Source organism: Giraffa tippelskirchi, chromosome 13, assembly GCF_054371585.1.
Source record: "Giraffa tippelskirchi isolate mGirTip1 chromosome 13, T2T-mGirTip1v1.2.pri, whole genome shotgun sequence".
NCBI classification, from domain to species: domain Eukaryota; kingdom Metazoa; phylum Chordata; class Mammalia; order Artiodactyla; family Giraffidae; genus Giraffa; species Giraffa tippelskirchi.
Window position 1 is genome coordinate 15,338,002 of NC_137287.1, and position 13,121 is coordinate 15,351,122.

Genomic DNA, 13,121 nt, shown 5'->3' on the forward strand with positions numbered 1-13,121 from the left:
ACCCCCTCCTGAGCACCTTCTGAGCTTCCCTGCTGAAGCCAGACACCAGACACAGGGGACTGGCTCTCTCTGGTGTGTATCAGGTTTTATTGCATACATGGTGCAGGCAACACAGATCAGGCCAGGCGTGGCACCCTGGGTGGCTCTCTTCCACCCCAGCTCTGATCTCAAAGCCCTGGCCGGTGGGGGTAGGTGTACCACACTGGTCTCTATGATAGTATGATTGGTGGCGGGCCTGGCCAATGGCGGCCTGTGTCCAGAGCCCAGAGGGGCTGGAATGATAAAGATCCTTCTGGAGAGTTCTGCATCCTCCGGGATGACATGCTAGCCCAGCACTAGCATGGCCTCATCCTCGGCGATAGTAGCCGAGTCCCCCTCCTCTTCAGGGCCCATCATGGGAAAAGGCCCTGGGGGCCGGTGCTGGAAGAGGGCTGCCCGGTTCTGCTGCTCACCCTTCTTCACCCAGTGTCCGTAGAGCCGGAAGGCACAGTTGTCGATAAGGCGCCGCACTGGCCGCAGCGCGTAAGGGTCCCTCAACAGTGCACTCTTGGTCAGTGGCCGGACACGGTGGGCGCTTAAGGCTACCCGTCCAGCGGCCAGCACGGTCCACACTGCCACCTAGGAAGGGGGGTGGTGTGAGCTCCACTGGCACAGTCACCATAAGAAAAATCCTGGGAAGAGGAGCAAGCCCAGACCCTGACACGCTCACCCTGACAGGCTTACCCGAAACCGCTGGCGGGGGGTGAGGTTCCAGGCTTGGCTGCCTTCACAGCGTTCAAAGAATGGGTGCTGTAGGGCTTGCTCAGCTGTCAGGCGCTCCACAGGATCCACCTGCAGCAGTCTGGAGATCTAGGGGAAACCCCAGAGCATGAGGAGCAGCTCTTGGGCCTCTCTCCTTGCCCACTCACAGCCCCAGCTCACCAGGTCTTTCACAGTGTCGGAACGGTCGTCCCACTCGGGTGAACTAAACTGGTACTGGCCCTCCATGATCATACGTAACATCAGGATCTGGCGTCGGTGCCAGAATGGTGGGGAGCCCGCCAGGAGTGTGAATAAGATCACCCCGCAGGCCCAGCTGGGAAAGAGGAGTGGGGATGGGGGGACCAGGTGATGAGCAAAGGTGTTGAAGAACAGTACACAGAGGAGGAGGGAAGGGGGACGGGAAACTCACAGATCGACCTCCTTGCCGTAGCCTGGGTGAGTTTCATCCATGGAGCACTTAAGGATCTCTGGTGCTAGATACCCTGGAGTCCCACACAACTCTGGGGAGAGAGGCCTGAAATGGATGGGATGTCACCAGCCCCCTCAAGGACCCTTCACACCAGACCTCTGCTGGAGCCTCACCACCACCAGGGCCACAAGTGTTTCCATCCTGCACCCGCCAGCCTTCTGCTAAGTCTCAGTGTTAAGAGCCTCACTCTGGTGAACAAGTACCTACCAAGGCTCCTAGTGGCCTTCCTGGGAAAACCTGATGTTTAGGTTGACTTCAAAGCACTATCCAACTGTATCATTTGCCTCCTCCACCAACCCTCACCTCACACAACTTATTACCATGTTTTACATACATACACACATAGAAAACAGAAATTAAATCTTTTCTGCATTCCTTTCTGCCCAAATCTAATCCTCCTCCTAGAATCTCTACTGCAGTTAGTGGAACCACCACTCAACCCAGGGGAGTGTGTAGGAATATGGGATTTCTTAAGGCACATTCTGGGTATGTCCTTTGTTGAAAGCCCTTCCCTGGCTTTCCATCATGGCCTTAGGGTCAAGTTTAGATTCCTGAAGCACAGAGGCTTCCATGACTTGATCAAAGCCTGTATTTTTACTTTACTCTACCATTTCTGGCACCGGTTCTTCCACTCCAGCAGTTGCCACACTGTAATCCATGGCACACTTCCAAGAGGTCTTAAGAGGCCTGAACTGACTTTCTCTTGGCAAATTCCTTCCTAGACAAACTATTTACTGAACACTTACTGTGTGCCAAGCACCATACTAGACACAATGGCAAATTCAACGTGCCCTTAGCAAGGGCATCACCATCTACCAGGAAGCACATAAACAGCATAAGACGTGTATCATGAAGTGGGGGAGATCTAAGAGCAAAAAGCAGTGGCTCTACCCTGACCTCGAGCTTTCAAGTAAAAACTGAATTACCCAAGCCAGGGGAGATGGTGGAGTGGGCAGGGGCAAAAATGATTCAGAATGGAGAAGTGTGTGTGGGAGCCCAAAGGGAGAAAAATCCCTGCATGTGGAAGATGTGTAAGTCCACAGAGTAAGAGCATGAGCTCTGGAGTCATACTGCCCAAGTTCAAATCACACATGACCTTGGGCAAGTCACTTCACCTCATTAAGTCCATTTATAAAATAGAGACACAGATACTATCTCAGAGTTGTTAAGAGGATCTAGAGAAACAAGTCAGTGCTGCCTGACTCAGAGCAAGTGCCCAGTGAAGGTGGTGGTTGTTCAGTTGCTCAGTCGAGTCCAACTCTGTGATCCCATGGACTGAAGCACACCAGGCTTCCTTGTCCTTCACAATCTCCCAGAGCTTGCTCAAACTCATGAAGGTTAACCAGTGAAGGTTAGCTGTTAAGAAGCCCAGGGCAGGACCACTGAAGGAGAGGAAGTGGCCTATTAAAGGCTCTGGGGAGTCCTGCAGTTGAATTTTGTCTAGTTTGCCACTTGCATTAGAAATGGTTGTCACAACAAATGTGTTAACGTGAGGGGACTCTGAGTCCCAAGGCATCAAGTGAGCAGCGCGGTCAGGCCACATCAGGCTCCTCGTGGCACTTGAGCAGCACACCGTGGCCCTGCCTCTGCCAGACCCCAAAGGTGCAGCTGAGCCCTTCTGTCACTGTGTGTGTGCTAAGTCACTTCAGTCGTGTCCCACTCTTTGTGACCCTATGGACTGCAGCCCGCCGGACTCCTCTGTCCATGGATTCTCCAGGAAAGAATACTAGAGTAGGTTGCCATGCCTTCCTCCAGGGGATCTTCCCAACCCAGGGATCGAACCCATGCCTCCTGCGTTGGCAGGTGGGTTCTTCACCACTGGAGTCACCTGGGAAGCCCCGCTGTCCCTTGCTCCCTCTCTTTTTCTTCCTATGACAAGCCCAGCCTCCCCAGGCCCAGGTCCGAGCCCCTTCCTCTGTGGGTCCCTACATCTGAATCGGTGCTCCTTCCTCCTGGCTCTCCGGCATGGTCCCCTCCCTGCTGTGTGCCATGGTCTGTTCACTCCATCCTCCCCAGGGCAGGGAGCCCACTTCCATTTGCACACTAGGCTTTGCACCCAGAGGGCAGCTGGCAAGTGCTCACTGACTTTCCGTGGGACCCAGTTCTCAGACCCAGCCAACCAGTCCCAAGCCTGAGCCTCCATCTCTCCCAAGCCCCTCAGAGCACCAGGTCCCCTCACCTCGAAGCTTCTCTCCAGGTTCCAGGTGGCAGGAGAACCCAAAATCTGAAAGTCGGATCTGCATATTGTCATCTAGGAGAATATTCTCAGGCTTCAGGTCTCGGTGTACAATGTTGTTGTTGTGGAGAAAACTCACTGCTTCCAGCAGAGACCTCATGATGGACCTGGGGGAGGCGCAGTCTCCTCTGCTTCTCCCTGCCCCGCCCCACACCCTGCTCACCCCAGGGGCTTCAGGCTCAGCCATTACCTGGTTTCTTTTTCTGAGAGGGCCACCTTCTCTGTGAGATAGTCAAACAGCTCTCCCTTCCGCATCCTAAGGGACAGGAGGGGTTGGGAGATGGGTGCACCTCACAGTGGAGGCTGAGAAAATAAGCCAGTGTTCACAACAAATACCACGGAAGAGGTCAGTCAAGGAAGATCCCTCTGTAAGCAGATGAAAGGGTCTCGAGACAAAGCACTCCAAGAGTGAACCAGACGTCAGGGGCAGTCTAGTCCAATGTGCCAGCGGTCATAATCTCTGCACTGTGGGATGTCCCTGGCAGTTCAGTGCTTCAGACATTGTGCTTCCAGTGCAGGGGCTGCAGGTCTGATCCCTGGTCAGGGAACCAAAATCCCACAAGCCGCATAGCGTGGCCACATTAAAAAAAACTGCATTGTGCCAGGAGGGGGCTATTTTAGCAAGAATAAATGATCATTACAGGAAGTCCCTGTTACCCGAGAATATACTAAAAAAAAAGCCTTTTGAAGTGAACCTGTTTAGACCATGGGCCAAAATTTCACAGTTAATAGTAGCAAGAAGGTTGAATTAAGACTTTACTTTGAATTTTGTTTACTTTATGTTCTCTATAAAAACTGAGGTTATAATTGCAACTCTGTACCAATCCTTGAAATACAGAACACATCAGGTTCTGCAACACTGTTGCATGGTGAAGCAGATACTCCCTACTTGCCCTCCACTTTTGCAGAGGTCATTTCTGTCTGGAGACTGTAAATTTCTCCCAAGTGCCTCTCTTAAATATCTGGTATCCAAACCATTCTCTTTTGAATTTCCTTTGTAACTGGTTTGCATTATAGCACCTTATAACACCTGACATTCAGATTCAGACCAACCAGAAAAAGAATCGATGGGCAGAGAGATTCCAGTGGAGGATGTTAAACACTGGGAGACGGGTGAGGGAAAAGTCTGTTTATACGTGGTCAGCTCACGAATGAACACCTTCCTCTTAAAACAGGGTCTCATGAAGACCCTTTATATTTAGCTGGTTACTAAGACGCTCGAAGAACTTGCCTCAATCAGGGCACCTAGGAAGAAGGGCTGGCGCCCTGGGCTGGCAGGTCTGAGCTGGAGCAGAGGAAGGTTTGAGCAGGGTGGTCTTCAGCCCACTGAGCTGTAAGGCTGGGGGAGTGCAAGAAGGAGAGGAAGAGGCTTTTCGGTCAGGGAGGGGGGATACTCACAGGTCAAACACCAGGAACATGAAGCTAGAAGACTCGTAGGAATCGATGAGAGTGACTGGGGAAAGAGGCAGAGAGGCAGAGAGACAGAGATGGAAAGGAGCAGATGCACACCAGAGGGCCTTTTCCACTCTGAGGCAGCAGGGGGCCATTCCTGGGAAGGAAGGAGAACCGGAGGAGGCAGGAGGGGCCCAAAGGCTGGCCACACTTTGATGAGGTGCAGCGGAGCCAGGAGGAAGGGAGCAGAGAGTGGAGGCAGTGCTAGGGCAGGTGGGCGGTGGGCTGGGCTAACAGAAGTGGGGAAAGCAGCCTCACTGATGTGGGGGTGGCCGGCGACCTGGCGAAGGATGTGCGTCTCCCGCCGCGTGGCCTCTCGCACCTCCTCCAGCTGCTCAGGACTCAACCGCTCGGCTGTCACCTCCATGATCTTCACCGCAAACTCCTGGCCAGTAGCCCGATGAACGCAGCGGCGGACCACAGAGCTCACTCCTCTGCCAGAGTTAGACAACGCACGAGTCAGGGGCTCCTGCCCTCTTGTTTCCAGGCAGAGTGGAGCCTCAGCAGCCTCATATCCTCTGCACCAGACTCCAGAGACCCAGCTAGACAAGGTGACTTCCTGAGGAGCTCACCTTGGCCTACGGGAGCTTCACAGCAGCCTCAGTCAGAGACCTGGGCACCCAGCAAGGAGCAACATAGAGCTCACAGGGCAGGGGGGCAGGGGTCCCAGGTTCCAGGCTTTGCCATTCCCTCTGGAGGTGAGCCCAGACACTGAGCCCCAAAACCTGCCCCATGCCCCTGAACCCCACAAGGAGAAGGCAGGGAGAAGTGACCTAAGGCCCCCTCCAGATTTTACCCACTTCCATGGTTACCCCATCTAAATCTCAAAGTTCCCCTACAATACCTCAGGTGAAATAAACATTGGGCCGTTGACTGAAAGACCAAAGTTGAGAAGCAGATCTTGGGTTTAGGCCCCAAATTTGCCATGGATTAACCTCTAAGTGACCCCTTGACATAAGGTCTCTGGGCTCCCACTTCACCAGCTCTAAAATGTAGCCAACAACATCCTGAAGGGATGCTGAAAGGCATTAATGAGGTACAGACACGAAAGCCCATTTGGCTTTATAAAGACAAAACCCCTAGGAGACTTCCTTGGTGATCCAGTGGTTAAGAATCCACCTGCTACAGCTGGGGACACAGGTTCGATCCCTGCTCTGGAAAGATCCCTCATGCCATGGGGCAACTAACCCCAGGTGCCACAACCACTGAGCCCATGCTCCAGAGGCTGTGCTCTGCCACAAGAGAAAGTCTAGGTGCAGCAATGAAGATCCAGTGCAGTCAAAAAAAATTTCTAGGGAATTCAACAGTGGTCCAGTGGTTAGGACTCCACACTTCCACTGCAGGGGACTCAGGTTCCATCCTTGGTCAGGGTACTAAGATCCTGGAAACCGGATAGCACAACCAAAAGAAAAGAAAAGAGATGAAGTCCTAGACAGGGATTTCCTGGCTTGGGCTCTGTCACCAACTCCATATAACCCTACAAGTACTTCAGGCTAAGGTGCAAATCTCTCCAGAATCTGTCCTCATACCACACTTCACATTCTGGTTCCCTGGCTGCCCTTCACATAATCTCATTTCTGTGTTCCCAGGGCCTCCTTGCATTTATGGAACTCTTTTGCTTGAAATGCCTCTCACCTACCTCTCTGCTTCAATCAATGGATGCAAACTATTGGTCCTCCAGCCTAACACAAATACATTACACTGTGGCAAGGGCACTGTTCTTTACAAATCTGAATTCACATCTCTTAGGCGGCTGAGAACCCTCCAGCTGCCACAAGGCTCAACCACTTTCTACTCTTTTACTCTTGGCCACTTCACAGTTTTAATCTCCTGCCCAAACACTAAGGGCATTGGAGTTTCAGGTCCTTGGTCTAGTTATTACTCATCTTTCAATGAACCTCTGAGAATTTGTGAAAAGCTGCAGACCTCTGCCACACATACCTAACATTTTTACACTTTCAGGAGGTGGGTCAAAGATCCTCTGAAGCCATTCATTGAAGAAACCCTGCTTTAAGGCCCAAAGTAAATGCGATGTCAACCAATTCTTCGTTTATTCTCCAGGAAGAAGGGACTACTCCCTTCTCTGGTATCCTACAGTATTTTACCTATAGGAGCATTCCCTTTTAACTAAGCCTTCCTATTACATGTCATGACTACCAACTTGGAAAACCTGAGTCTTTGGACTCAAACTCCAAACTTTTCCTATTGATACACCCTAGTACCTTGTTCTATGAAAGTTAAAGTGTTAGTCACTCAGTCATGTTCAACTCCTTGCAACCCCATGGACTGCAGCCCACCAAGCTCCTGTCCATGGAATTCTCCAGGCAAGAATACTGGAGTGGGTAGTCACTTCTTTCTCCAGAGGGTCTTCCTGACTCAGGGATTGAACCTGGGTCTCCTGCATTAAAGGCAGATTGCTTACCGTCTGAGCCACCAGGGAAGCCCTGCCCACCCCTTAAATGTAAAGACTTCCTCAAGATCCCATCCTTGGCCCTCCTGTTCTCAGGCTATATACACTCTCAGTAATCTTATCCACTTCCATGACTTCAACATTCATGCCCAGATGCTACCCTCCCCCTTTTTTCTTTGGCTACATCACACAGCTTGTGGGATCTCAGTTCCTCAACCAGGGATTGAACCTGGGCCATGGTAGTGAAAGTCCAGAATTGTAACCACTAGACCACCAAGGAACCTCCCCCTACCCCCACCCCTATGTCTCTCTAAATCAGGCCAACATGTCTTACTGAATGAATTGCTTCCCGAGGTCCTAGAGACATCCCTGTCATCATGACCTTGTGAGTATAGTCTTAACCACTGAACCACCAGGTGGGTAGGCCCTCTTCCAACTTTTTCCACTCTTAACACACTCTGGCCACTATAATCTTCTATCTATTGCTTGCATTGGTTCTTCGCTGTGCTGAGCCTTTGCATTACCCTTCCCTCTGCCCGGAATATATCCTGCCTCAGTGTATCATCTGTTCATTCTCATCCTTCAAGTCTCAGCTCCATTAATTACTCCTGTTCCATCACCTTATTTATTTTCTCCCTAGCACTTACACTGAACTTTGACTTGTTTTCATGTTTATTGTCTCTCTCCACCACTCAAATATAAACTCCAGGAGAAGAGAAATTTTATAAGATGTAGGATATGGGTCTCACATCTCCAGTACACCCAGCACATTGTACATGCTTTGGAAACCCTGATGAATAAACGTATCAGTCACTGCCTCTACAGGCGAAGCTTTCCTTCTATGTGATGCCTGCTGAACTCCTATTCATTCTTCAAGACCCAAATATCACTCCTTCTGGGAAGCTGTGGTTTTCTGTGACCCAACAGCACTTTTTACACAGCCTGATACTACTTGAATGTTCCTGTGTCTCTTTCAGTCACTTTACTTGGAGCACCTCCAGTGCATATATAGTCCATGGGGTCGCAAAAAGTCGGACAGGACTAAGTGACTTTCAGTTTCACTTTCCAGGGCAAAAACGTCTCTTCTACCCTCCCCATGTTTACCTTTGTGTCCGGCACACAGTAGGTGCTTGAATTATGTTTGTTGAACACATACATGAATGAACAGGTGAAAAAATACGGGGTGACTCAGAAAAAGAGTCTAGTCACCAAATGTTTCTCCACTCACCACTGAATCTTCCCATTTAGAACTTTCCAGGGAAATGTGTTGGAGAAGGAAATGGCAACCCACTCCAGTATTCTTGCCTGGAGAATCCCATGGACAGAGGAGCCTGGCAGGCTATAGTCCATGGGGTCGCAAGAGTCGGATACAACTTAGTGACTAAAGCAAGCAAGGGAAATGTGTATCCTGACTAGGACCTGACCTTTTTGGACCTCTGTTTCCCTAGCCGTGGCCTTACCTGCCAATGACGTCCTTAGGGTCGTACTTCTGGTAAAATTCTTTGGCCGCAGCCCAGTCGGGCAGCTCATCCTCTGGCCCCACGTCCAGTGTCATTCTGAAAGAGGTGGGGGCCTGTGTGGAGGAAACGGAAGGCAGTGAGAGCAGGGAGGCCCACAGGCTCTGAGAGGACGCACATCGCGGCTCGCGGAGGCGCAGCCCTTGTGGCTGGGGAGCCAGGATCCTGGGGGGTGGGGACGGGGTGGGGGAAGGATCGGGACTGGGGAGACCCCAAGAAAGGGCCTTAGGGATTGGGATGGGGTGGCAAGGCGGGGGGGGCGGGGGAGGGGAAGGGAAAAGGTACGGAGGAAGAGGAGAAGGGGCACCCGGACGGGCGGCTGTTGCTGCGCAGGCGCACTTGGGCGGGCTCTGGGAAGGGGCGCAGGGTCTCGCGCGGGCTCACCAGCGGGGGCGGAGAGAGAAGCCAGAGTCGATCAGCGGGCCTCCCTGTCGCGGGGTTAGCCCCCAGCCTCTTACCTTACCCACAGGCTGTGCCGGCGAAGACCTCAGGCCCCGCCCCCATTCTGCCCGCCAATGGCCAGAGTCAACCAAAGACTGAAGTTCAAAAATCCTTCGGATTGGAAACTGGTAGTCCAATAGGAAGCCGAGAATCCCGAGGCTGGCCCGGGAGTTCGAGCTCTGAGTTACCTAAGGCTGTGACGCTAGGGCGGGGCTTCAGATACGGCCAATCAGGGCACGGTATCTGCTGGAACTAGCAGAGGGCGGAGCTTGTTGAGCAACAGGGCTAGAGGCCTGAAAACAGACCCGGAAGTGAGGTTTACCGGTAAGTGTCACCTCCTGGTACCTGGTACGCTGACCTCCTTGGCCTTCCGACTCCCTCCCGGACTTGGGCACGGTCTCCTCAGTCACTCAAAATCACTGTTAAAAATATTAGCAGCCTGGTCCAAAGCGCCTAGTTTGAGGGGCAGACTTAAGCCCTTAAAATGTTAGGCGCACGCAGCCTGGAGCTGAACTTGGCTACTTGTATGAGCCATGGCCTTTCTGCCAGAAGAGGCTTTCTCATCCTGTGGATGCTCTGACTCGGATGCCTCCAAATCCCTTGTTGTTCAGGGTCTCAGTCGTGTCCGACTCTGCGACCCCATGGACTGCAGCACACCAGGCTTCCCTGTCCTTCACCATCTCCCCGAGTTTGCTCAAACTCATCTCTTCAGTTGGTGATTCCAAAACCCTAGTGCTCACTCTCTGGAAGACCATTTTTTCCGGCTTCCCACCACCCCCGCCCCAAAGCCTTGAGGAATATCACCCTTTAAAAAAATGTTTTTATTTATTTGGCTGCGCTAGATCCTAGTTGTGGCGTGTCGGATCCTTGGTCTTTGCAGCATGCCAGATCTTTGTTCTGTGGCATGTGGGATCTAGTTATCTGACCAGGGATTGAATTTGAGCCCCCTGCATTGGGCGTATGAAGCCTTAGCCACTGGATTACCGAGAGAGTCCCTTGCTCTCTGTTCTAAGCTTACCAGGTTATCACTCTGCCAGGAGCGACTTGCTCCGTAAGTTTTCTTAGTGCAGCTCAACCCTGGCATTCACTTACTCATTCAACAAATATTTGTTGGGCATCTAAGCGTTAGACTAACAGCAACAGAAAAAAATTAAGTCCCTACTCTTGTGGAGGTTATATTCCAGATAGAGGCAGAGAATTAATTCATTTACTTTTTTAACAGCTATCTTAAGAGAAATATAACTTTCGGATTGCAACCAAATGAAGAGAAAAACGAATCCAAGTAACTTTTTAATGGAATACTTTGACCTTATACAATTTGTCTAAAGACAGAATAACTCAAAGAAATCTTGTATTTTACTTGGTAGATTTGTTTGGTAGTATAATGGAACAATTATTTTGAAGTTGAGCAAGTGAATAAACACACTGATGTAGTTGGAGTCTAGGTTCTTACTGTGGGAATATTTGGAATGGGAGAGAACCTTATGACTGAAATTGGAAGTATGATTTTAAGAATGATTTAAGATAGGTAACATTAGCTACTTTCTAGCTCTAATCTGTGAAGGGGCCAAAGACCAATAGAGCCTGTCCAGTAGAGTGAGCACAGCTAGTGTCTAAATACTGATTTCAAAGCAACAGTCCTCAATAAAAGGAACCAGGGCTCCTTGGGAGAAATGGCCAATTTCCAGGCTAGGGCAGAGAGAGTACAAGATGAGCCTGGAATAATCTGTGCCAGAAAGTAAGTGAAGAAAGATGGGAACTTAAACACAAGAACCAGGTTGAAATCAGGGACAAAAAGGATAATGACACTGAGAGAGCTCTGAGGGAGCCTACTCATGTGCTAGAAATGTTCTAGTCACCTGATTACACAGGCGTGTTCACGCAAAAACATTGACCTAGTGCTCGCTTCGGCAGCGCATATACTACAATTGGAATGATACAGAGAAGATTAGCATGGCCCCTGCGCAAGGATGACACGCAAATTCGTGAAGCGTTCCATATTTTTAACAACAAAATTCTGTAAGGCAATTATCCTTTAATAAAAAATAAAAAATAAAAAAAAAACATTCACCTATTGACACAATAAGATCTGTGTACTGTAAGTAAATCATGCCATTTTACCTCAACAAAACTATTTAAGAAGGTTAATGGTAGTAATGGGTATAATAAATTGAATTTAAAAACAAATCTAAGGCCATACTGACACTAAAAATTGTAAATAAATAAATGAAGGAGAAAAAGACCTTATAATAGAATGCCAATAAATGTAGAAAGAATGATAAAGTTAAACATCAACATGTTGTAAGCCTTGTAATAATTGATTTGGGCAAAACAGGCATTAAAGTTATTGGTAAAAATTTGGTTAGGTATTTAAACAGATAACTTTTTAATTACAAAGAAAAAAAATTATCTTTACCTTGCAGAAATCTGACAGACACTACCTTAGAACCAAGTTGTCAGTGTTACATCTGCCATAAAAGGGCAAACTGACACATGCCTCTTGATGTGATGTATTCAGGGCATACAGCTTATGTAATATTTCAGCCAAAAATGCGTAAGCCTGAATTCAATCACAAGAACCCAAATTGGGAGACATTCTACACACTGGCCTCACCTCAAAAATGTCATGAAAAACAAAGAAAGGATGAGAACCTACTGAAAATTGAAGAATGCTGAAGAGCTGACAAACTAAATGCAATCAATGTTCCCACACTGGACTCTTAAGTAGAAATTGCTGTAAAGTATGTTACTGGGACATCTGGCAAGTTTGAGTATAGACTATTAGAAGATAATACTGTACTAACGTTAAACTTCTCTGAATTAAATATAATTGTACAATAGTTATGTGAGAAAATATGTTCTTAGGAGATACAGACCACAACGTATTTCCCTCAAATGGTTCAGCAATAACAATTATGAGTATTTAGAAAGAGGCTTCCCAGGTGCCTCATGGGTAAAGAATCTGCCTGCAGTGCAGGAGACACACATTCCGTCTCTGGGTCGGGAAGATCCCTTGGAGGAGGAAATGGCAACCTACTCCAGTATTCTTGCCTGGGGAATCCGCATGGAGAGAGGAGCCTGTGTCCGTGGGGTCACAAGAGTTGGACACGACTTAGTGACTGAACAAGATATTTAGAAAGATACAAAGCAAACGTGGTTGAGTTGTTAAAAATTATAAATCTAGGTTAAGGCTACACAAGAGTTCATTGTACTATTCTTTTATTGTTCTATAGACTTGAAATTTTTTCAAAATAAAGAGTTAAAAAATAGCAAGATCTCATGTAATCAGTTTGGGGGAATAGGATATTCTAGTAAACTGAAGCTGCTGATTAATCAAATACTAGATTTAAATTTTTTTGTGTGAAAAATCTCCTTAAAATGAGTTCTCCTGATGCCCAGGCAGTGCCTCACATGAATTAAATCAGAATCTCAGGACTGGGGGGGGGGGACATGGGGGGACATGGGGGGAAGGAGCAGGTGATAAAGCTCAGGAATAAGTTACTTTTTAAGGCTGCCCAGATTACATTTTGTAATTCAAGATTCAGAACCCCTGCTGTGTATATAGCTTCTACCCATTGTTACAGTCCTAATCTCTGGACAATGGAGTTCCTTCACTTTTCTTTCCTGAAACACTTTGGAACAATGAAAAACACAATCATGTGCCCCTTTCCCCTTTAATCTTCAGTGTACAACATCAATAATTCCTTTAGGTGCTCTGCTGGTCTCTATTGGTGAAATAAATTCCATTCCCACGGTATATGTACTTCAAAAGACATGTATGAGACTGTCTATAGCAACATGGTTCATAATATCCTAAAATGGGAAATGTTCTGA

At 48.7% G+C, this 13,121-nt stretch overlaps 1 protein-coding gene and 1 non-coding gene across 3 annotated transcripts; one reads left to right on the forward strand and one right to left on the reverse strand.

Annotated features, from left to right (window-relative positions):
• Nucleotides 1–68: 68 nt before the first annotated feature.
• Nucleotides 69–9,342, reverse strand: PHKG2 (phosphorylase kinase catalytic subunit gamma 2). Of its 2 annotated transcripts, none has more exons than XM_081553015.1 (10): nucleotides 9,305–9,342; nucleotides 8,790–8,902; nucleotides 5,178–5,353; nucleotides 4,866–4,920; nucleotides 3,658–3,723; nucleotides 3,411–3,574; nucleotides 1,172–1,262; nucleotides 922–1,075; nucleotides 724–849; nucleotides 69–618 (listed from the first exon to the last, which is right to left on the reverse strand). In XM_081553015.1, exons 2-10 carry the CDS (start codon nucleotides 8,882–8,884, stop codon nucleotides 325–327), a joined length of 1,221 nt encoding a protein of 406 aa, XP_081409141.1. In that variant the 5' UTR covers nucleotides 8,885–8,902; nucleotides 9,305–9,342; the 3' UTR covers nucleotides 69–324. The 2 variants fall into 2 exon arrangements, with proteins under 2 accessions (XP_081409141.1, XP_081409139.1); XM_081553013.1 differs by having other exon boundaries at nucleotides 9,231–9,335.
• A 1,843-nt stretch (nucleotides 9,343–11,185) lies between these two features.
• Nucleotides 11,186–11,292, forward strand: LOC145533651 (U6 spliceosomal RNA). The gene has a single exon (XR_014074231.1). It is a non-coding gene; the product is annotated as a U6 spliceosomal RNA (small nuclear RNA).
• The last annotated feature ends 1,829 nt before the right edge of the window (nucleotides 11,293–13,121 follow it).

Excerpts from the sequence above, each read along its gene's own strand:
- PHKG2 (XM_081553015.1), bottom strand. The coding sequence starts at position 8,884 with ATGACACTGGACGTGGGGCCAGAGGATGAGCTGCCCGACTGGGCTGCG. Across the intron at positions 5,354-8,789 it reads CCTAAGGACGTCATTGGCAG|AGGAGTGAGCTCTGTGGTCC; the intron begins GTAAGGCCACGG and ends TAACTCTGGCAG. Across the intron at positions 1,076-1,171 it reads TACGGCAAGGAGGTCGATCT|CTGGGCCTGCGGGGTGATCT; the intron begins GTGAGTTTCCCG and ends CCTCTTTCCCAG.